The sequence below is a fragment of the Pygocentrus nattereri genome, chromosome 17 (genome assembly GCF_015220715.1).
Source record: "Pygocentrus nattereri isolate fPygNat1 chromosome 17, fPygNat1.pri, whole genome shotgun sequence".
Taxonomy (NCBI): Eukaryota; Metazoa; Chordata; class Actinopteri; order Characiformes; family Serrasalmidae; genus Pygocentrus; species Pygocentrus nattereri.
This window is the reverse complement of record NC_051227.1, coordinates 24144773-24169763: the sequence shown is the minus strand read 5'-3', so window position 1 is coordinate 24169763 and position 24991 is coordinate 24144773. Positions and strand designations below refer to the sequence as shown.

Here is a 24991-nt window from a genome sequence, read left to right as displayed (position 1 = left end):
ATTTATATAATGAAAAATAAGAAGCTAACATAAAATCTGGCCTGCACAAAGGCCATGACACATTTTATACTTTTTCTAATATGTTAAAATTGACAAATAAATAGCAATTATGCAATTAAATTAGCTGACAAATGCCATTTTTACATGGATGTGTCCAAGTGACGTGTTTTACTTAGAAAATCAATAAAACATGATATTTGACCAGGGGTGCACAAACTTTTCCATGCAACTGCATATCAGAGAACAAAAAAAAAATCTTAATTTTAATATATGATAATTAACACCCCCCCCCCAAAAAAAAACACTACAACTGAAAGTCTCAACAGAACTAAACACATATGGTTTATGTGTTTAGATCATTCTATATATATTGTAAGAGTATGTTCAAAGTTTATTGATGGCATTAACAAAGTTATAGCACATTAACAAAAAGAGCAAAATGACCAGTTATATAAAGTTAGATAAATATGAATATCTGATGAAGCTGAAAGGTTTAATACCGATTCATGAAGAATACAAAGTAAGATCAATGACTAGAAAAGTCTGAGGTATAACTGTATAAATGAAAGTGGGTTTACATTCAGGCAAACATCAGGCCACTGTTGCCCTTTTTATTCATGTGTTGTAACTATTTATTAATGATTTTTAAGGCGGTCTTCTTCTAAAGTGGTACTAAAAATGCAGTTAAGCTCTGCTGTAAACAGTATAAAATGAATCAGTATGTGTTTGTTTTCCTTTTCTATACTTCTGTACAACTGCAAATGTGCTTAGATCAGTGTTTTAATAAAGTATTTTATTATTCCAGTATTGTCCCAGAATACTTTGTTTTATGGAAATTTGAAGACAGTTACAGAACTAGCTATTAAAAGACAATGAAACAGTTTTGTATCATTTTCATTTTTACTGGCTCGCACGAGGTATCAAAGTATATATAATATACGTTTGCTTTTTTCAGTGTGAGGGACTATGTTGTATTCTTTTTTAATACAGCTGTATATCACTGTTGTTTGGAAGACCTTGTATCTCCTCAATAGTAACTTTAAAGTACAAGGAAAAAACTTACTTTACTTTAAGACAATGTAAGCCAATGGAACCAGACATTTTAGGTCATTTGTTTTGTTCAATTCATTATACACACATTGTTAAGAGCAGAAGCCATCTTCAAATTATGCCAAAAACTGAAAAATGACAAAATTTGAGATACGAGGTTTTCTTCTGACAGCAGCAATGTGTTCTTTTTCTATAGTCTTTATTTCTGTGTACTTTAAAGTGAAGTATGGGATATTTTACATATTTTACATAAGTACAGCAGGATTAAAATACAAGACCTGGAAGTGAACAGCTGCACTTCCATACAATATTGATTTTATAGTTAAGAACTAACACATGATCCTAACGCACAGCCTTTTAAAGCGGGGGAAGCAATCAGGTGTACTATTAGAGCCCTGCCAGCAGATGGCACTGCACACCCACCAATGACCATCAAAAGAACCTTTTCCTAGCCATTCAATCATTTCCAAAGTGTAATTATAGCATCTGTATTGATGACCTTATAGTAAATGTGTTCTGGTGCAAACACTACACACTTTACTTTCTGTGTGTCATAAGTAATCTGCCTCATAGCCTCTGAAAAAGGTAAAGTAAATGAAAACAGTTACAGTGTGTAGAGAGCTTTAAAGCCTTAACTTTTTCAAATAATCTGCTCTTCTTCACTGTGAGTGTCACAGTCATAGGCCTGAATGACAGGCAGGCTTGCAATGTCCTCAAAAACGTCTGAGTAGGTATTAAAGTGGATCCTTTGATTTAAGAGGCTCTCCCACTGCTGGACGGTTCCACATCCAGCTGTACCGGAAGGAGTCTGAACATCTCTGAAGGGTGAGGGGACAGCTAATATGAGCTGTCCTCTGGACAAATCTGTAACACAGAAAGAAGAGTCCAGTGGATCCACAAACAGAACAAATACAAAACCTGATTTCTTATTGAGTGGCTGAGTTACAGTAATGAGACTTAAAGGTGTTTGTGTGCTGGACAAGGGACAGCTCAAAAATGTGCATAGTACAGGAAAGAGGACCCCTGATTTAAAGTGTTTAATAATACACCTAGAGTGTGCACCAATAAGGCAGCTGTATCTGCTAAACTGGCCAGTAAGCTTTAAGCATTGTCCTTATAATGCAGTCAGCTCTAGAATTATTGAGACCCTTCATGAAAATGGGCTAAATTCAGTACTTTAAATAAGGTAATGAGTTTCAGGCTTAAATAAATGGGTGAGCTGCATAATTTTGTTTTTATGCTGTGTTTTGTTCATGTAAATCTTTCAGAAAGATTTTAAAAGTATTGGCATCCCCCCTTATTAACCCTGGTGTTCTGTTGGTATTTGACTTTGCTGCCTTGCTGTTTGCTTTCCCAGAGGCCCCAGTGTTTTGTGGGCAAAATAAAATTACAATTTTGAGTTTAAAATGAACCATTTTTCTTCCATATTTTGGTATATGTTTCTATATTAAATATATTTAACTCAGTACATTGAAAACAAGTCTATTTTTCACTATTTTTTTTAACAATAACCTGTGCTTTCAAATTTCAGGAAGGCAAATAAATGTGTAAATTACCATGACGATTTATTCGCAGGGCAAACCGGGGGACAATGGTGCTTGAGAGGTTGTGAACCCTTTAGAATTTTATATATTCTACTATATACTATAATATATATACCATATTATATATTTCTATATTTCAGCATAAATCTGACCAAAAACTTCCTGAAGTCCCAAAAGTAGATAAAAAGAAATTAATTGAATAAATGAGACAAAAAATATTAGACCAATATATCCAAGTCTAATATTTTCATCATATTTTTTAAATTTGATGCTCTTTATCTACTTTTAAGACTTCTAGACTTTAAGAAGAATGAAAATCTGATGAAGTTTTAGGTTAAATTTAGGCAGAAATATAGAAAATTCTAAAGCGTTCACAAACTTTCAAGCACCACTGTACATGAAATATTTTCTGACACTTTCTTTGTTTTACTAATGATTCTTTTCATTAGTAAAACTCATTTACACATTAGAAAAACATTCTGGAAAGTACACATTTCTCTAGGGCGTGTCAATATCAGTATAAACACATTGTTCATTTGCAGCTTCCCTAAAATTAGGAAAAGACATGAAGTATCAGGCTGATTGAAAAAGGCTAAGGAAATTCTCTGAACTGTTGTAGAGGCTCTGGAGTTCTCAGGGACCCCAAACAGAACATAATGGTTCATGGAGGGTGGTTCAAAAAGATTCATCAGATTTCAAAGCACCATATTTTTACAACCGTGAGGCACCTAGTAACCAATCTCATACCAATTGAAAGAGGGGGTCAGAGCGTTTTTTACTGTCAGTATAATAATAATAATAATAATAATAATAATAATAATAATTTTATTTATATAGCACTTTTCATGCCAGTGGCAGCTCAAAGTCCTTTACAGACAGGTGATAAAACATAGTTATAGAAGAGATCATTAGTATTTAATTAGAATCAGAAGAAAAAGAAGAAGATTAAATTACAAGATTAACACCACAAGGCATTGTTTTAATTAAATGCTAATTTAAAGAGATACATTTTAGGTGCTTCTTAAAAGTGAGCACTGAGTTTGAGTGTCTAATAAAAGGTGGAATTGTGTACCACAGTTCAGAAGCATAATAGCTGAAAGAGGCCTCTCCATGTTTTCTGTATTTTACAGAAGGTATCTGTAGAAGGTCCAATATCTGCAGATCTTAGATTACATGCTGGAACATAAACAGACAGACACTCTGTGATGTAGGCAGGTGCTAGGCTGTTTTGAGCTTTAAAGACTAGTAGCAGAACCTTTAAATCTATCCTGAATGATACAGTCAGCCAGTACAGTTCTTTCAAAATGGAAGTGATGTTACCTCTCTTTTTTGTTTTTGTTAGAATGCACGTTGCTGCGTTTTGTGCAAGTTGTAAGGGATGTATAGTTTTCTCAGGAAGTCCAGTAAGAAGAGCATTACAGTAGTCAAGTCTGCTTGTAACAAATGCATGAACAAGTTTCTCTGCATTGCTCTGAGATAGAAAAGGCTGAACTTTAGCGATATTTCTTAAGTGATAAAAAGCTACTTTAGTGACCGTGTTTACATGCGGGGTAAAACAGAGTTCAGAGTCTGAGATCACACTCAGATTTTATACTTCAGGTTTGGTATAAGCTAAAGGACCAAATTTCTCAAAAATCATTTTTCTGTACCAATGATCAGTAATTCAGTTTTCTCATGATTTAACTGTAGAAAATTTTGCAATATCCACTGAGAAATATCTGACACACAGCTGGTTAGTCTGTCTACAGAGTCTTCATCTAAAGAAGGAATAGAAATGTATAGCTGGTTGTCATCAGCATAGCTATGAAAATGTATACTATGCTTCCTAATATCATCAGTAGTATGTACAAAGAGAAAAGCAAAGGCCCCAAGATGGAACCTTGAGGGACTCCGCAAGAAACAGCAAATCGTTTTGATGAATGATTTCCAAGTGAAGCCATGCACTTGCTATTACTAAAATATGATTTAAACCATTCGCAAACTGTGCTCGAGAGGCAAACCAACATTTAAGATGCTAGAGTAAAATTTTGTGGTTAATGGTATCAAAGGCTGCACTAAGATCTAATAAAACCAAAATAGAAGGATTTTGTGCGTCAGCACTGAGCCTGAGGTCATTCATAACGCAAATCAATGCTGTCTCTGTACTATGGTTGGAATAGTATAGCAGAGAAACTCCAAAAGTTCAGAGCGTTCATCGTTGGTACCAACAGTTCCAAGAAAAAGGTCACCAGCATCACCAGATCTCACACCATGTGACTTTTTTGTGGGGGTATGTTAAGGATTCTGTTTATGTGCCACCACTCCCAACAGCACTGGATAATCTTCGAAATCGCATTGAAAGAGCCGTGAGTACAGTGACACCCGAAATGCTCAATCAAGTATGGGATGAATTTGATTATGGCGATGATGTTGTCCATACAGCTGGAGGAGGTTCGTACTGAGCTCTTGTAAAATTACATCAACTTTATGCTCACTTAAGCCATTTAAAGTTTATGGAATTGTTCTACAATGATTTACGCATGAAATAAGTCATTTTGAAATTGGATGAATCTTTTTGACTCACCCTGTATTTGGTGAAGCCAACCTCAATGCAAATAACTAAGGAGCTTTATTTAATGCTTAACAATGTTGGAGAACACTTGTTGGACCACTCTGTGATGTTACAACTATACTAATCTTATTCAATACAACTACATTAAAACTTCAAATACATGTAATTATTTATACCCTGCAAGTGCAATGTTAGAATGACCCATCCACTGCAATGTTAGAATGACCCATCTCCTCTCTGTGCCCCTACCTTCAGTCGCATGACCATGCCTGTTGTCCTGTGAACAGATGCAGCAGAGTTCCCTCTCACAGTCATATTCTGAGCAAGTGAAAGAGCTGTGACTTTCGCTCTCTGATGAGCTCTCTGCCATCCTGGCTGTATTGAAGGGTCTGGGAGGGTTTTTGGGTGGTCCTGGAGTGTCTCGTATTTGATCTAGTCTCTTAACCTCATCTTCTGTGAGAAAACAAGGGGGATCTACCAGTTCAGGGCTCAGCTTTTTCTTGGAGAGCAAGTGAGTTTTACAGACCCTGTACTGACCATCATCTACACCACCCCCACTTCTTTTGGTGTGAGGTTTACAGTTCCTGAGATCAGAGGGTTCAGGATAGGCTTGGGGCTGTGGCTTTGTGGGTTCTTGCTTTCCTCTTTCACACATGGATGGAGAAACTTGAGGGCTCGCTCTTTGTGTAGATGTTCCCTTCGTTCCTTTTTCCCACGGTACAAAACTAAGGGAGTTAATGTCACAACCATCTTGCTTTACTTGCTCTATATTAGAGGAGCACACTGTATATGTGCTGTCAATCTCATAGTACTCCAGTTCACTTCCTCCAAACCCTGTTAGATGACTAGATAGACCACCTTCGCTACAACTCTCAACTCCCCTAATCAACTTCCCTGGCATTATCAGATCAGGCTGCTTGCTGCTTTCATTGGAACCATCCTGGGGACCACCATCACCATGGTCCAGACTGAATGCCACATTGTCCATGCCATACTGTTTAGTTGAAAGTGCATGGCATGTCTGACTCTTGTGTTTTGTATGCCTATGTTTTCCCTGCCTCCTCAGGACAAAGCAAAGGATAACAATTAACAGAATGAGGGTTAGGGGAACTACAACAGCGATGATCCACAAAGGTGGGCTTTTTTGGGCCTGGACACAAGCATCTCTGTGCTCACTAGCAGACGAACATGTCCCACACAATGAAGCAGAGACATTATGTAGACAGGTGCACCAGCTGTCCTCTGAGGGAGACACAATACAATCACTGCCACTGAGACAAGACGGAGCAAGACAGGATTCCTTAAAGCAAGGGGTCAGAGCACAGTCATCTGCAGACACACAGTCTTTCTCGAAGAGTAAAGGACTGGGTTTGGCCTCAACCATTTCACTGTGGCCGCTGAAAGGTAAAATCTGTCCATTGAGTTTGACGAACTCCACACATCCTACAAATCCTGAAAAATAAAAATGGGTAAAGACAGCAAGATTAGAAAAGTTGAATGAAGGGTAGCACTGTTTTAGGGAACTCATAGGAGTTAATTAGGATCTATTCTTTGTTGAGTCCAAGTTAGGAGGCATTCAGACCAGGGTCATTCTTGCACTGTGCTTGGTGATGTAAGGCTTGGATGCAGCTGCACGGCCATGGAAACTCATTCCATGAAGCTCTCTACGCTGTTCTTGAGCTAATCTGAAGGCTACATGAAGTTTGTAGGTCTGTAGTGATTGACTCTGCATGTTAATGCTGAATGATGGCGCATGCGCAGTAAAAAAAAAAAAAACACATACATTATGATTGCTTTGTAATCCTTTCCAGACTGGTGGATTTCAATGACTTTGTTTCACATCTGTATTTAAATGTCTTTAGAATGTGGCATCATGTGCTGCTATTCTATTCTATTCTATTCTATTCAATTCTATTCTATATCAACTAAGATAACACATTTTAAGTAAATTCAAAGCATTATTATTTTGCTTTTGATTCCAGTTACAGCGGTAATATCCACCAACAGTACTGACCTGATTGAAGATCTTCTGAGTCTGCAGTTGGAGCTGACCCCAGCGTGATCGTCTCTACAATGAAAATAATGTGGCTAATGATGCTATGAGTGAAGTCCACAACTGGCCGCTCATCCAGGAGCAGGACAGTCCTTTGCCCATGTCTGCGCAGGAGAAGGACATGCCACCGTCCATCTGACACGCTTCTGTCCACGCCCAGCTCCCACTGCTGTCCAGATGTAACATTTGTGAATATGTACAGAGGTTTTCCATCAGATATCTGGAGGAAGTGAAAGGTCAGTCCACCTTAACAACCAGAGTCAGCATGTAGAGTCGCAGGCAAAAGTTTGGACAACCTCGGGTGAATTGCATGAAAATGAGTTAACACAGAAACACAAAATGTGCAGAAGTGTGTTCTCTATACAGGATGTGTTCACTGCATTTCACTTCAAATCTACACTTTTCAAATCAACAAACATCATTTGACCTGTAGTGCCCAAACTCTTGTGACTAACTATATGGCAATTTATTTATCTTTTTAGTTTCAGTTATTGTGGCAAAGATATTTAAATTACCTTAAGTTTTAAGGACAATGTTCTGCCCCAGCAAAAAAATAAAACACTGTCCTGTTTGATTGTCCTGAATTTAATCTCAACGCTGATGAAACCTTTAAAGGTGTCATCCTTCCCACCAAGAAAGGCTTGAAGCAGCTGGTTCCTGATATGGCTTTCCTTGACAAAAAACTCAATGTAGGTCCCTTCGATGAGTAGTAAGGCATGATCTTCTGATAGACCTATTAGATAAATAGATAGATTTGTGTTAATCCAGAATTGAGTTCATGTTGTTGTTACTGTAAAATTAGGCAAAAAAATGGCATTACTGTTGGCACACTTGGCACCAGTGAAATTCTCAGGACACTGGCAATAGTGATAGGACCAGAGATCTTGGCAAATCCCTCCATTCAGACACATGGTACTACTGCAGAGAGTAACATCAGCTCGTGGACATCTGTAAAAAGAAAAAAACATCACTTTATAAAATGACTTGATTTTAAGATTTACCTTTTAGATGAGTAGGCATAGCTACTGCATCCCATAGTCACAGTAAGACTAGAATATGGCTAGAATATGTTAGTGATAACCTTTATATCTTTAGAACATTCTTATTCATGTTTTAGCTATTAGCTATTTAGTTCAGTGCCCATCCATAACAACAGTAGCCACGTTTACATGCAGCCTAGTAACCCGTTAATAATCTTACTCATAGCTCAATCAAAATAGAATATGTCCATGTATACACTTCAATCAGAATAGTCTAGGCCAATTGAGGCCATTTGGAATACAATTTCTACCCGATTGAATGAGGTGGGTAATCCTGTAAATACTCTGTTAAATAGAAGAATAATATCCATGTAAACATCTGTATCCAATTACATTCCCAGTCAGAATGTTTAAGTACATTCTGCGCATGTGCGTCATGTCATAGTGAAAGTTTATAACGTTCAACATGGCGGAGCAGAAACTGGTCTGCAGAGGAGATGAAGTTTACGCTCTGAGCTTTAAAAGACGGTGGTGGGATGGACGTCCAGTTTATGTGTCTCAGAACATGACATCTTCCTCTCTGCCTTCTTTAATATGTATATGTGAGATAAATTTTTCTGAGTCTAACATAATTTTAAAGCAATTAAAAACAAACACGCCAACTGGAAACTGATCTCACTCGGACTGGATCTCACGTGATGTTCGCTGTCATGTTAACGTTTACTCAAAGCGGTATTCCACACATGCACACCATTTTGGATCAGATTACTTGTAGTGAGCGTGTAAATGGAGATTTTCATCAGATTGTTGTATAGAGAGTGTATATAAATACCTCAGTCTAAATGTATAATCGGAATGTATTCAATCTGATTGGCAGAAATCTTTGCATGTAAACACAGCCAGTGAGTGAGCTGGCATTTAACTCAGCACTTTTTAAAGTCCTGGGGCGATACCACACCAATTTTTGATTTTTGAGGTCTCCCTAACTGCATGGACCAATCAATTATAGGCATAAGCATATTTCTATAGCAGAACCAATTATAATCTCCATTTCATACAGCTTGGGATATTTCCACCAGAGAGAAACCTGCATGCTTTAACTGTGATTTACTATGACATCGGTACAGCTGATCACCAGTCACTCCATCCCTTGCTGCTGTTTTACTTGTCCTAGCAATTTAGCCATTCACAACTTCTGAATGACATGATACCACCCATGAATGAGCTTTGAGATTTTCTGAAAGGCACTTATATGGCACTCCCAATGCATATGTCATGAATGGCTCCTCCCTGTCCTCCATGTGCTTTTTGTTTACTTTTTATCGTCCATGTGCTTCTTTGTTTTGTGTCTAAGTCCAGTCCCCTTGTTGTCTAATTATTACCACCTATTTTCCGCCTGTCCCTCATTATCATTGTTTTGTATTTAAGCCCTGTGTTTGCCCCTTGTGTTGGCTGGTTTTGTATGTGCTGACTGTTTGATATGTTTGGATGTTTGATTTGTTTAGTGTGTTTCTCCGTTGTGTATTTCAGTCTGTGTTTCTTTTGTCATGTCTGAACCCCAATCTCTCTCTGTGTTGGCTACATGAACCTGGGCCGTCTTGACCCTGATTTTGGATTTGCCCGTAATAAAACTCGCTTTACTCAGCATGTGCTCATCGCTCCCCGGCGTTACAGCATAGGGATAAAAACATGAAACATTTTAGGGTTCATTAAAACTTACCTCTCAAGTATCTTGCTGGATGCTAGAACCCTTGAAGCATCAAGCAGCATATTATTCACTTTTATATTCCTCATACATCCAATAAAATCATGAGTGCTGACTTGAGATGGCCTCGATAAAATGGCATCAATGGCCTTCACACCTCCAATTGTCAGGTTATTGGTCCTAACATCCAGAGTCCTGCATACAAAAGTGGAAGTTGCATAAGTTCAAGTATTGTTAGGAAGATGTAATTGAACAATAACAGTGAGTGAGAAAAAGTGAAAGACGGACTGTTTAAGAAAATTCTAAACATAGCAGCATAAAGAATGATACCACATCCTACCTGTAGCTTCCAGTGCCTTCATGTTGTGAGAAACAAAAGTCTTTGGGCTCATCAGCAAAGCAGCTGTCCACCTCTAAAGATGCTATCTGAGGAGAAAAATCAAAGTATTAATGTTCCCAATATTTGTTACAACTAGGTAACAACTAAATATTTTCAAAGCTTTTCAATTTTTTGTATTTAAAAAAATAGTTATAAATGTAATAAATGTAGTACAAGGATAAATGGCCTACATTTCCAGTTCTTCTAACAGTGATATTGTGGAAGATCCCATCAGCCACTGGTTTTCCTGTCTCCAGCCTTGCAACCCCTGAGCCAAGATTATAGGAGAGGCATAGCCTTCCATTTATAATCTCAAGAGCTAGAAACTCTGAAGTTGATGGGTCACCAGGGTTGTACAAAAGTAACGAGTTCTGTTTCATTGTTGCAAAGTCCAGAGAGATGAAGTTATATCTGGGATCTAAAGGGGGAAACTCCATGTAGGACAACTCTTCAAAGCCATAACTATGCTCTTCACAGTGAACTCCAGTAACACCTGTGGATGAACAGGAGCATTAAACACAAACATGAATAGAGTGTAAAACTTTGGCATATAAATGAACTTTTAAGCCAAGTGTGATAAATGCATCTTACCAAATGGACAAAGACAAGTGTATCCAGTTAAAATATTTGAGCAATTGCCAAGTAAGCAAGGGGATGATGCGCAATGGTCTATGATGAAATCACAAAATCTTCCTATGGGAAAATACAAAAAAATTATTTGTAGCATCTTTGACCCAGGTAAAGGCCAACACTCACACTTGTCTATTCAGAAGGTGCCAGAAGTTTGAAAGAGCACATTTTTTCAAAGGCATTTCAGAGACAAAGGTGAGGAAAAAACAGACCAGTGATGGCTATGGTCATATTAGCAACAAAGAGAGCTCACAGGAATCACTGTGCTGGCATGACGTGCATGTCTATATAATCCCTACACACTGACTCAACCTCTTCACACACACACACTGACACTCACATACATAAATGGTATGTCCACAACTATCCACTAGCCCATCTACTTCAAATTTGCACCTGAAATGACTGCCTTTTGTGTCTTACCAACAGGACTAGCCACAGCAACAATTAAAGCAAATTGCATTTATTTATTCTAGCAAATCTAGTGATGCATTTACATTTTCAGAGTTATTTAGAAGCAACCACAAAACCATTTGGAAGCATTGTCTTATGAGTGCAAAATTAATTTAGCTCACTATATTTTGGGTAACTTTGCTGAGATGAGATGAACATATTGTAATATTGTCAAGTGAGCACTCTTTCTATCAGCTAAAGCAGTGACAGCTTAGTTATCCCCTTAACATCCCAAGTTTATTACATGCTAAAGCTTATTATTCAATAACTACAGGTGCTTTAAATCAAACTGGTTGGACTACTCTAGTTGTAGAAGAATGTAATAGAACGTTGGCTATGTAAGGGGTTAAAACTGACAGCCTACCACAGCTCAGGTTTGCTGTTTCTGTCAAGTGTCCATGGAAATACTGAGCTCCAAATTTTCAAGTCTGGATTAAATGGTGGTTCAAAGGCCATTTCAATCCTTACTGAATTCTTCTGGATTGTGTGTTCTAACACACATAAATGTTGCCCCTAGTAGGTGTAGAGATCTCTTCGCTGATTACTACAACTTCAGGATGAGGGTCTCTTTTGGAGCAACTACATCTAGTTGGCACAGGGTGGAGATCGGCATCATCACAGAGTGCACTATCTCTGTGACACTGTTCTCCCTGGCCATGAATATGCTCAACAAGTCTGCTGAGCCAATGGCAGCCACCCATCAGGGCGTTCATGGATGACCTGACAGTCATGACAGAATCAGTCCCATGCTGCCGGTGGATTCTGAAGGGACTGATGAAGTGGGCCTGGATGCGTTTTAAACCTGCCAAATCAAGATTCATGGTGCCGAGAAAGGAAAGATGGAGGACAAGTTCCGGTTTTACATTGCAGGTACAGCCATTCCAACAATCACAGAGAAGATGGTCAAGAGTTTGGGCAAGGTTTTTGACAGCTCTCTGCAAGACTCAACATCTATCCAGTCCACCTGTGCTGAGTGGACAAGTCCAGTCTACCTAGAAAGTTCAAGTTCTACCAGCATGGCGTCCTTCCCAGGATCCTGTGGCCCCTCCTCTTCTACGCTGTCCCAATCTCTACAGTTGAGACCTTAGAGAGGAAAGTCAGCAACCACCTCTGGAGCTTGGGTTAAAAAAGAGCCTGAGCAGCATCGCACTCTATGGGCGCAACAACAATCTGCAGCTGCCCTTCAAACCCTTGGAAGAGGAATTCAGGGTTACAAGAAGTGATACAGTACAGGGACTCTAGTGATCTGAAGGTGGCCGAAGCTGGAATCCAAGTGAGGACGGGCAGGGAGTGGAGGGTGGAGGAAGCTGTCCAAGAGGCTGAGGCAAGGCTGCATCACAGAAGCCTGGTGGGAGTGGTCACAAGAGGCTGAGCCAGGTTAGGATCCTTTCCAACTCCCCAAAGGAATACCAGAGGAAAGGAGAGGCAGCACCTTGTTAAAGAGGAGGTGAGAGCAGCTGTGGAGGAGGCAAGATCATGCAAGGTAGCAGGAATGAGGCATCAGGGGGCTTGGACAAGATGGGAGAACGCAGTTGAGAGGAAAGTGACCTGGACTGAGATCTGGAAAGCCGAGCCTCACTGCATTAAGTTTCTCATCCAGGCAGTGTATGATGTGCTTCCAAGCCCATCTAACCTGCACACATGGGGCATAACAGAAACACCATCATGTCCATTGTGTTTGCAAGAGAGGTACCCAAGAGCACATCATCAGCTGCTGCACTACAGCACTTGGAGAAGGACAATCCCGTGGAGGCATGACCAAGTCCTTAAGACCATCGCTTAAGCCATCAGCACTGGACTTGTGTGGGCAAAGCAGTTTCATCACTCCAAGAAAACCATCGCCTTCGTCAGAGCTGGGGAGTAGGAAGCCCCAGTCAAAAGATCACCGGCAGGCATCCTGACCACTGCTAGAGACTGGCAGCTGTTGGTAGACCTCGAACAGCAGCTGAAGTTCCCCAGCCATATTGCAGTCACCACCCTCTGAACAGACATTGTCCTTGTGTCTGAGTCGACCAAGGAAGCCGTGCTGCTGGAGCTGACAGTCCCATGGGAAGACCGCTTGGAAGAAGCGTTTGAGAGGAAGCTCTCCAAGTACGTGGGACTGGTCAATGACTGGCAGCAGGCTGGATGGAGAGCAAGGTGCCTCCCAGTGGAGGTTGGATGCAGAAGTTTTGCAGCCCGTTCCTTGGCCAGAGCCTTAAGCAGTTTAGGCATCATGGGAGAGCAAAAGAGGAGAGCCATCTGCAATACCACCGAAGCAGCAGAGAGGGCCTCAAAATGACTGTGGCTCAAGAGAGGAGAACCATGGAGTCATGGTAGCTAGCTAGCCATCTGGACACAAGCTGGGGTCTCATCAACCCCAGCTGGGTTACCTGGATGAGGGTGTATGATGTTGAAAGACCCAAAACACCCTATGATTCCAGGAACATCACTGATGATGTGTCCATATGCATCAGATGTATTTACACAGCAGTTGCCCAAAACAAATGATTTACTTCATTGCAGTTTAGCAGCAGCTTGTTAATTGTTAGCTCTTTCATGCTCATTTCAGTGTGTGATAAAGACTGGCTCTTCCTCCTGCATGTTATGACATATTGACTGATGTCTAAAACATTTAAAAATGTTTATTAATTTAAAATTAAATATGATTCTACTGAAGTTGCAATGGTTAATGTGTCTCAGTAGAAGAGAGGACTTGGCCATGCCCATGCAGTGCTTCACCCTCATCAACTGAAATGATACAAAGGCACTCTGGGAGCTGTAGGAATCTACAGGTTCTGGAATAGAATGGTTCACTATATCTAGAACTCTCCTGTAAAATGTTTGTTCTGTACATTTATTGAGAAGGCTGTAAAATTGACCAAGACTGACAACAAGACTGGTACCCTTTAAGCAACGTAAAAAAATTCATTCACAAATATGTGCATATTAATTACCTTCATATCCAGGTCTGCATTCACAGAAGAACCCTCCTTGTATGTTCCAGCATGTCCCACCATTGGAACATGTCACTGTCTGACATTCATTATCAACAGTGGAACAATGGATTCCTGAGAAGCCCTCTGTGCAGTGGCAGAGGAACCCTCCAGGGTTGTTATAGCAGCTCCCCCCATTTTCACAAGGGTTCTCCATACATTCATCTATGTCAGACTCACACCTAGCTCCAGTAAATCCAGCTGGGCAGGAACAGTTAAATACCTCAGCATAATGGGGGGACACAAATATGAGCTGGGAACTTTCTAACACAGCGATGTCCTGACTGATGTGGATGTTTTTGTTGCAGGTTGCACCATTTTGGCACGGTTTGAGTGAGCAAGGATCACTGGTAATTTGAGATATAGTCACATTACTTTGAGCCTCGAGCAGCTTCTTGTGCATACTTGAGATGCCACTTGCCACTTCTCCAGTCAGATACAGTCCATTATAGCTTTTTACTGCTGCCAGAAGAAGCATTTTATCCCCTTGAAGTTTCATCCCGAATACATGAGTTTTAGATGCTTGCAAATTGAAGAGGCTGTCCAGAGCTTTGACAAACTTCAGATATTTCAGTGATAGAAAGTCCTCAAGAGTCGACAAGGATACATAGAACAAGACACAGCTGTCTAAAGATAAGTTGGTAAAACCTTTATAACTCACATAGATGCTGTTGTTTACCGATGGGTGTAACTGGTCACTTGCTTCTACTGTGATATTGTATGTCGCCTCTCCTTGAAATGGAGAGGACCACAATTCACACTTCCCAAACGGAAAACCAAACATTCTCATAGGCCCACTTTTCAGACTGCAGTTGAACACATCTGATTCATCCAGATCATCAGGGCTGACTTTACCAATTAGTCCTCCTGGGAAGGAATTGCCATAATACTTAACCAAAATATTGATATTCCTTTGTACTGGTGGATTGTCATTTTCATCCAGAACTTTAACCTGAAACACAGTGGTGGAGGACAAGGGTGGGGAACCAGCATCTTGGATCACCACATGTAACTGGAAAAGAGAATTCTGTTCACGATCCAATGGTCTTGAAGTGAAGAGAACCCCATTAGATGTAAGAGTAAAACTGTTCCCCACTGTAGGCATCATCAACCAGTAGGTAAATGGCCCTTGGTTTGGTGGGAGGTCATCATCAGTGGCTGTCAGTGTGGCCACTAAGGTGCCATGTGGTTGGTTTTCCCTAACATATCCTTCCGTTGATGTAAGCCTAGGGGCATTATCATTGATGTCAGTGATGGTAATAAACATGGTTGTGCTGCCTGTTACAGGAGGGGATCCCTCATCAATAGCAACCACTGTGAGGTTATAAAGAGACCACAACTCTCTGTCCAGCACATTGTAAACTAAAATAATTCCATTAACAGGATTGATACTGAAGGAGTTGTTATAATTTCCACTTTCTATGCTATAAGAGAACCTGCTCCATTTCAATACTACATCCTGGTCTGAAGCACTTACTCTGAATACAGAGGTCCCAACTGAGGTGTCCTCACGTACAGTTACTGTATAGACAGGAGACTCAAATTCTGGAGGATCATTTTCATCAACTACATGTACGTGAACAAGGGCCTCATCAGTGTTGAAGCCAGTAATGCTTCCTCTGTTCTTGGCAAGTATGCGGAGAACAGCATGATTCTGCCCCCTATTCTTCAAATCTTTGGATGTGTATATTTTTCCACTGCTTTCATCCACTACAAAGCCTGCCTTTTTACTCTGACCAAAAATTAAGTAAATGACCTGACCATTAAGCCCTACATCATAGTCGATGGCCTTTACATGTCCGATTTCAGTTTGTAGAGGCACAGTCTCAGGCACAGAGAAGTTGTAAAGATGCCTCTGAAAAGTGGGTATATATTCATTCACATCAGTAACTAGAATGTGGATGCGTGCTACATCATGTAAATGATTATCTGTGTTAGAGGCCTTGACTGTAAGTTCAAAACTCTGCTGCTGCTCAAAATCAAGTATCTCCAGAGTGGTCAGAGTGCCATTTCTGGAATCCAAAGAGAAGACTTCTATGCTTCCTGACAATAGTGAATATGTTATCTGAGCATGACTTCCAGAGTCTTCATCTGTAGCTTTTACCTGAATTACTGATGATCCAATTACTGAGTTTTCTGAGATAGACGCTATGTATTCTGAGGATGCGAAGACTGGCGGATTGTCATTTACATCTGTAACATTTATTGTGATGTTACTTCTCCCAGTCTTAGAGAACCAGCCACTATCCTTTGCAATAATAAGAATGTAATGTGTCTCTACCTTCTCAAAGTCAAGTGGTTTAACCAGCTTGATTAATCCTGAATGAAGCCCCACAGAAAACCATACATTGACATTTTCACCTACAATAGAGTAAGAAAGTAATCCATTCACACCATCATCTTCATCTTTGGCCTGAACTTTCCCAATAACAGAGCCCAGAGGTAGGTCTTCAGGGACTGAAAATGTAACATGGTTTTCTAAAAAATGGGGCGTGAACTGATTTTCCAATGTTATGTCAAACTTGATGTCAGTTTGAGATGAAAGAGGAGGTAATCCTTTATCTTTTGCCGTAACCACAAGAGTTAAGTAAGTACTAAAGCTTTGCCTTAAAGTTCTACTCAACCATACCCTGCCAGTGTGGAGGTCTATCATAAAGTAACGTGACGCATTTCCTCCGCTGATGATGTACTCAACACTGTCATTCTTTTCTGGAAAGTCTTGATCTACTGCTTTAAGCTGAAGAACCTCTGTTCCCTCAGGCAAGTTAAAAGGGATTGACAAAAGAGATCTGAAGGGCAAAAAAGATGGTGGAAAGTAATTGTACTGAACAAAAGTCACTGTGACAATGGCTGAGCTGTTCAATGGGATAACTCCACAATCAATTGCCACAACAGTGATATTAAAGCTTTTAGGATCAGGCCCAGCAAGAACAATGGGTTGTTTTGTTAGAATGTCTCCTGTGGATGCATTAATGCTAAACATTTCACTTGGGGGGTCTATAAAGAAGAGGATTTGTGCATTTTGTCCAAGGTCCCTGTCCACAGCATTTACTGGTAAGAGGAAAATCTCCGGGGCTTTTGTCTCGGTTATGATGACAAAGTAGCTGGACTGAGAAAAGACTGGTGGATTGTCATTGATGTCTCTGATGGCTATGGTAACATCTGTGCTAACACTCCAAGATGAATCATTGGCAATAACCCTCACAATATAATGGTGTCGATGTTCTCTATCCAAAGGGCCCATCACCACTATAGTTCCACTATCTTTATCAATACTGAAAGGAATCTGGTCAATCTGGTCTGGAATGGTGTATGAAATGATAGCATTACCACCAATGTCCTCGTCGGTGGCAGTTATCTGAATGACCGGGGATCCAATAGGTGCATCCTCAGGAATCTCAGTGATGAAAATTTCAGAGAAACGAGGTGCGTGGTCATTTGTGTCCAGAACAACTACATTAACTACTGTGGTTGAAGTGTGACTGCTCTCATCTTTATCAGTGGCTTTAACAATAAGTTTGAACTCTGGTATGTCCTCTCTGTCCAATCTCATTGTTGTTGTTAAAGTGCCATGAGTTTTATCTATTTTAAACACACCGTCAATATTACCTGACAAAATAATATATTCTACTTGTCTAAATGCCTCAGAGTCAGCATCAACAGCTAACACATCACATACCTGGCTTGCAGGTATGTTTTCAGACACCTCACACTTATACTCCTCTTGTGTGAATATAGGTGAGTTATCATTCACATCACGGACATTCAGATGAATTTCAGCATAAGAGGAATAAGGTGGGAGGCCCGAGTCTCTTGCCTCAACTAATAGATGGAATTCTGTGCTTGTCTCAAAATCCAAAGATCTTGTCAGGTTTATCTCACCAGTTCTCTGATCCAGTTCAAATACCTCTCCAGTGTTTCCAGATGCCAGGTAGAAAGATACAGGTCCACTTCTGTATGTCTCTGCAGTAGCAACTGCCACCATATTCCCAGGAGGAGTGTCCTCAGGGAGTGACTGTTGAGGTACATGCACTGCAACACGAGGGAAATCTGAGGCATTTTGAAACCGCACTGTCAATGTGGTAGAGTCCATTCTGGGGTTGGTACCTCCATCCTGCACATGAACACTGATCGTAATGTCTCTGGTTCTTCTGAGAGCTTCCATGGTGAACACAGTTCCCCTGTCAGAGCTGACTGTAAAGAGATGGGAATGTTGTCCATGCAGGGAGAAATTCAACTGTCCGTTCTTCCCATCATCATCATCTTTGGCCATCACTGCACTCACTATTGATCCTGCAAGACATGAGCTCATGAAGTGTAATGGCTTAAAAATCACAAGAATAAAATGTAATATGCAAAACACTGAGATATTCTGAAAATAATGTTCTGTGCATAAATCCCACACTTTTATTCATTAATTTCCAGTGAATTTGCAAGTAATTTATTAATTAATTAAAGTTATTTCTTTTATAGGAAGTTAGATATAAGATAATTCTCTTGCACAGTGAGGGCAATTACCTGAAAAAGAAAATAAAAACGAAAGAAAATAAGTGAAAAATCTTATTTCCAAAACTGAATTTCAAAAAATTTATTAAAAGAAAAAGAGAAAATGGGACTCCTAACAACCACCTGCAAGACCTGGTACACCACCAGAACTGTTACCATCAGAACAATAATATTTAAAGCTTTCGTCTTTGAGAGAGAGGAGAAAATCAAACTTCACTTTTAATTCAGATCTGAAAAAATCCAATCACTGTGAGAAGATAACGTTAATGATCTGAAAGGATGTGTGGCTGTCAAAAAGCTGTTATTAAGTAAATTAAGTGATCTGCAAATAAAAAAAGTCCAGACCTCAACATTCAGATTCAGATTCCTTTATTGATCCCAGGGGGAAATTGCAGTTGTTACAGTTGCAGCCATTTATGTAAAAATAAACACTTTAATTTAAGACAGTATAGAGAAATTTACAGTGTGTACACAAGATTTAAGTACTTATGAATATAGTATGGTGGCGGTGTTTGTGATAGTAATATGAAACATCAGGTATAAAGCAGTTACAATTATTTAAATTATTTAAATTACATGACAATGTATTTGGGACTACATGGATTGTGAGAAGCAAAAACTGTAACCAACTTCTAAAACTGATCTTTGGCAAAAGGGTGGAGAGCTCTCTGGGTCGGGGATAGGCTCTTGCCTCAAGTGGAGGACTTTAAGTATCTCGGGGTCTTGTTCACGAGTGATGGTACAAGGGAGCAGGAGATTGACAGGCGGATTGGTGCTGGGTCAGCAGTGATGCGGGCTCTTTACTGGTCTGTTGTGGTAAAGAAAGAGCTGAGCCATAAGGCAAGGCTCTCAATTTACCGGTCCATCTACGTTCCCACCCTCACCTATGGTCATGAGCTTTGGGTAATGACCGAAAGAATAAGATCGCGAATACAAGCGGCCGAAATGAGTTTCCTCCACAGGGTGTCTGGATTCTCCCTTAGAGATAGGGTGAGAAGTTCGGTCATCCGGCAGGGACTCTGAGTAGAGCCGCTGCTTCTTCACGTCGAGAGGAGCCAGCTGAGGTGGTTCGGGCATCTGGTTAGGATGCCTCCTGGACGCCTCCCTCGGGAGGTGTCACAGGCAAGTCCACCTGGAGACCCAGGAGATGCTGGCATGACTATATTGCCCAGCTGGCCTGGGAGCGCCTCGGAATCCCCCTTGGAGAGCTAGTGGAAGTGGCTATATATATATCTATGATGCTGAATAATTAATGATTTTATAAATCATTTTGAGTTTGGTCTCAGACTTTTCCACAGTATTATATCTACACATTATGTATCCTGTCATTGCTGTAAAAAAACTTGAAACTCAAAAATGGCAAAACCTTTTTTTAATTTAATGTAACACAATTTTATTCAGTTTATTCAAGTAACTTTGGGCCATTTGGGTAGTTTGTGTTTTCACATGTTGTCAAACATAAAAACAACTAAAACCAATGGATTTATGAGATATTTCTTGTAACAGTCTGGAAATGTCACTGCAAATTAATTAATTTCTGAATGTATGCTAAGCCTGAAATTGAATTGTTTATAAATTTTTCACTGAAAACATTTCACAAATGAAGATTTAGGTACAAGTAAACATACTGCAATTAAATGCCTATCCAAAAAAATATACTTAAGTCTTACCTTTGGCCAATTCAGCAGGAACATTTGCCACATATGGTCCATAGAGAAATTGTGGTGAATGATCATTTACATCTCCAACTGTCACTAGTACGGTGGCTGAGCTTGAGAGAGGGTGTCTGGGGTGTCCATCATGGGCAACTACAGTGACACTGTAAGAAGCCACTGTCTCTCTGTCCAGGGTACCAGTGCTGAATAACTCTCCAGTTGTTTCATTGATGGAAAATGGTACATCAGTTTCTTCTAAAGAATACCTTCAAAAAAATTCAAAAAGTAAGTGTTAATAATATGCAGCACTCGGTGGTAGAAGAATATAAACATAAAATCAAAACTTAAACCAAAATAACACAATAATTTGTCTTATTGGGATGTCCTATGAATATGTTTATGTACCTTATTTGTCCATTCAAACCAACATCTCTGTCTGAGGCAGTAAGTCTTGCAAAGATAGTACCATCTGGGGCATCTTCTAATATAAAAGTGCTGATATTATCTTTATCAAATACAGGTCTATTGTCATTGACATCATCAACAATAATAAGTAGAGTTCCAGTTCCTGTCAGTGGTGCTGGACCTAGAAAGGAAATGTAACATGAACAGGATGTACATCAAAATCCTTAAATAAGTGTCTCTCAGATTCAGAGTCCTGAAGGCTCCCTTAATGTAGAGGTTGGGGTTTTACAGACAAGTAATACACCTGAGTCAATTCAGATTATTTCGATAAATCAGGCCCTTTTTGGGGTGAGTCAGAAGCCTTAACTGAACCTAAAATACATACAATCATGTATACATACCACACTAATGAATGCACTGCTGACAGTGGTGCTATTTCTACATAGCATTTAATATGGTAGTATCTGACTTTAGACATTGTTCTACTTCAAGGAAACTCCAGGACTGCATCTGGTTTCTTGAGTAAAGTAACACTTCCTGTAAAGTGACACTATATTTGAATTATTTTAATTATTTATTCTATCATTTTGTAGAGAAGATTACAAAAATGTGTAAAAAAAAACCTACTACTTATTCTATTATTGCATAATATCATTAATGTTGTATGTTGTATGAAAAGAAAATTGATTACCTGAGTCAACAGCAATAATCTTTAATGTGTGGTGACTTTGTACCTCCCTGTCAAGATTTTGTAAAATCCAGAATGTTCCGTTTGGATGCAATAAGAAGGGCCCCTCTGAATTTCCATTCTCTATAAAGTATGTTAAAAGACCATTTAATCCCATGTCGTCATCAAATGCTGATATCTGGAAAAGAGATTGTTTTAGATTATACAGGTAGTACATTGTTTCAGTGAAATCACTGTTATTTTTAATGTTTACCATATCGCTGTTGTCGGAACAGAACCTCATATCTCCAAAATGGTCATTTTACAGGAGAAGGAATAAACCTCCTTAACTTTAACTGTACGTCAATGAAACCAGACATTTTTCAAGTCATTTTGGGTCATTTCTTTTAGCCCATTCATCATGAAATTTACATACAATGTAAAGAGCAACTGATATTTTCTAATTATGTCAAAAACTGAAAAACATCAAAAATGGAGATACAAGGTTTTCTTCCGACAGCAGCTATATGCTTCAAATAAATGATTTTGAAAGAAATAGTTTTGGACAAAGAACAGATACCTACCTGATGCATGTTCTGAATGGGGTCCTCTCCATTTTCCAATACATGCAAAGTCAGTGGATATTGGGAGAAGACAGGCACGCAATCATTTATATCCAGCAGTGTAATATTGATGGTGGCTGTGGCAGATCGTTGAACATCTCCTTTGTCCGCAGCTGTAACAGTGAAAGAATATGAAGACTTCTTCTCTCGGTCCACTTGGTCTATTACTGAGACCACACCCAGCACTGAGTCTATCATGAATCCGCTCTCAGACATGTAATACCGCACTTCTCCATTAGGCCCAATGTCGTTATCATGCGCTTGCACTTTCAGCAGACTTGTTCCTCGAGGAGTGTCTTCGTATATAACTACACTGTAGAAGGTTTGTGAAAACTCTGGATCATGGTCGTTGACGTCCTCAACAAGCACTGTGAGGTTCATGGAGCTGGCCAGCTGAGGTAAACCCTTATCTCTGACTGTCAAAGTTACTATAATTACATCTTCAAGCTCCCTGTCCAACGGCCTCTGCAGGTATATGACTCCAGTTGTGCGATTGACCCTGAATGATCCCCCTCCTGAATTTTCCATGCTGTATACAATTTCACCGTTAAATCCAGAATCTGCATCTACTGCTTGTACAGATGTAACCACAGCCTGAATTGGTGTGTCCTCTGGACAGGTAACAGTATTATCTGATATGAAATGTGGGGCGTTGTCATTAATGTCCTCAACATGGACAGAAAGACGGACAGTGGCTGTGAGACGTGTGTCTTCAGGTAGAGAACAATCATTGGCCTGAACTAACAGACTGTACATCGCACTTCTCTCTCTATCTAGCTCTCCTTTCAGGCACAAATGACCCTGTAGGTTCACCGAAAACTTGTTCTCATTGTCTCCTGACATTATAGCTACATACATTTCTCCATTTATGCCTGCAAAATGCAAGAAAAAAGAAGAAAAAACAAGTTAAAGGACTCGTATCATGGAAAACTGAATCTGAATATTTCTCACAATTTTCAAATAAAAGTATCATTCAGTCCTCAGTCTATATAGTCCTTATATGGAAGCTAAGCCATTAACTTCTTATTCTCCAGGGTATATTTTGGGTTTTTCAATCTGAATTTACATGACCAAATTGTAAGGCAAATTATTCAGTAACTGCATGAAATAAATGTACATTTTTATTTATTTTTTTCCTAAAAGTTCCCCTCAAATTAACAGAAAATGTGTTTTATGATCATAAACATATTTCTATATGCTTACCATTTAATGCTGAAAGCCAAAAACCTTAGATGCTCTTCTTATTCTTTTATAAAACAGAGCAGATCACTGAAGAGACATCATCTGTTTATAGTTTACAGCTCAGATTTGGTAAAATGGGTCGACATTCAGTAGAAAAAAACTGTAAGTTCAGCTTCTTTTATTATAAGGGTTTAAAATTACATCACCCATCTATTTAACTGGAAAGAAGACAGTTACAGCCTCATATGAACGTTTGAATAGCCCTGGACGAATTACATTTTTGTTGTAATTGTCTAAGTGAAAATAAGTTAACCCCTTTCTGCAGGCCTGCCTCCTGGTGGGCATTCTGACAGTGGAATGAAAATCAACTCATGTGATATTTTTATTATAATATTATCAATTAAATAGTTTCATTCAAAAAAAGAAATAAATTAAAATATTTTCTATTTAAAAAAGTGGGTTTCTATCTAAAAAGTGGGTTTTCTTTCTAAAAAAGTTTCTATTTAAACCCAACACATTTAAATTCATGGCTGTGAATTTCCTAATGCAATTAATAATTTATCAATCTGAACCTCAAAACAGGCTGAAATAGCATTTTATAGCTACTGACAAAATGGGTTAACACATCTACAGGCAAAAGTGTTGTTATTTGCTTAGTTTAACTTAGTTTTTCTTGCTTAGTTTTTCTAAAACTTATTTCCTTAGTTTTAGAAAAAATAAACAAAATGTACGGGGTGCCATTACTTCTGCACAGGTCACATTTACATTTTTATGTTACATTAAGATGAAAAAAATAATTGGCATTGAAATCAGCAGAAGTATGTTCTCTGTGGAGGATGTGTACTCATTTGCACTTCAACAAAACAGACCAGACAAGCATAAATGTTGTCTTAAAGGCACAGTAACAAAAACAGTCTGTTTAATCCTAAGCGATAAAGAGAGCAGGTCATGTAAAAAATTAATTATGACTGGTACATAAGGCCATACAAACATTATAAGGGGACCTCAGGGTGAAGGAAAAACAAGAAAAATGTGGGATAGGATACAAGCTCTTTAACACACTTCAGACTGTTAAACACAACTTTAGAAGACATACAATCCCAGCTCGCTAACAGATGCATGTGCCATCTGTGAATAACCCTGTCTGGCCTCTCATCTATTGCTTATTACGCCAGACAGAATGCTGAGGGGATGCTCTCTGGGGACTCCTCTCATCTCTCTTTCCTAAACCAACACCATCTGAAATAAAGCCTCAGAATCTCATTTCACACTAACCACTTTTCCCGTTTACTTATTGCCTCAGGATGAGTCCTCGGTCTGTTTGTTCAAAAATGATGCTGAGTTCAGAGTGTACCCACCCCCCACCCAAAGACAACACAGGGGAGATGGAGGGGCCTTTCAATTATTAGCAGTGGCAGCCAGTTCCCCTGAGACGGCTCCCCTATTCATCTTTTTCTGGGATGTTACAAAGGATGCGTGACGTAAGACTTAATGAGGCTGCTTCTGCTATTCTGGCTGTCCTGTGTCTTTCAACCCAATGTGTGAACCTTGTGCTTTTATGTCTGACAGCTGAATGAGTCAGCTACTTAAATATTGGTGTTACTGCACTAGCTGGTGTGAGTTATTCAGGGAG

General features: G+C 39.4%; 1 protein-coding gene across 2 annotated transcripts in view; it reads right to left on the bottom strand.

The window, feature by feature from the left end:
- Positions 1–772: 772 nt before the first annotated feature.
- The window catches only part of LOC108433787 (protocadherin Fat 4), a 29500-nt gene continuing 5281 nt past the window's right edge, over positions 773–24991 (bottom strand). For both annotated transcript variants that reach the window (XM_017708567.2, XM_037546668.1), the window contains 14 exons: positions 22138–23048; positions 21578–21752; positions 20887–21067; positions 20497–20747; positions 14282–18613; positions 10854–10955; positions 10454–10755; positions 10224–10309; positions 9899–10078; positions 8019–8146; positions 7714–7931; positions 7160–7418; positions 5395–6597; positions 773–1914 (listed from right to left, as the gene is read on the bottom strand). In XM_017708567.2, the coding sequence (XP_017564056.2) occupies positions 1691–1914; positions 5395–6597; positions 7160–7418; positions 7714–7931; positions 8019–8146; positions 9899–10078; positions 10224–10309; positions 10454–10755; positions 10854–10955; positions 14282–18613; positions 20497–20747; positions 20887–21067; positions 21578–21752; positions 22138–23048 (8552 nt within the window). In that variant the 3' untranslated portion in view covers positions 773–1690. The remainder of the gene's footprint in view (positions 1915–5394; positions 6598–7159; positions 7419–7713; positions 7932–8018; positions 8147–9898; positions 10079–10223; positions 10310–10453; positions 10756–10853; positions 10956–14281; positions 18614–20496; positions 20748–20886; positions 21068–21577; positions 21753–22137; positions 23049–24991) is intronic.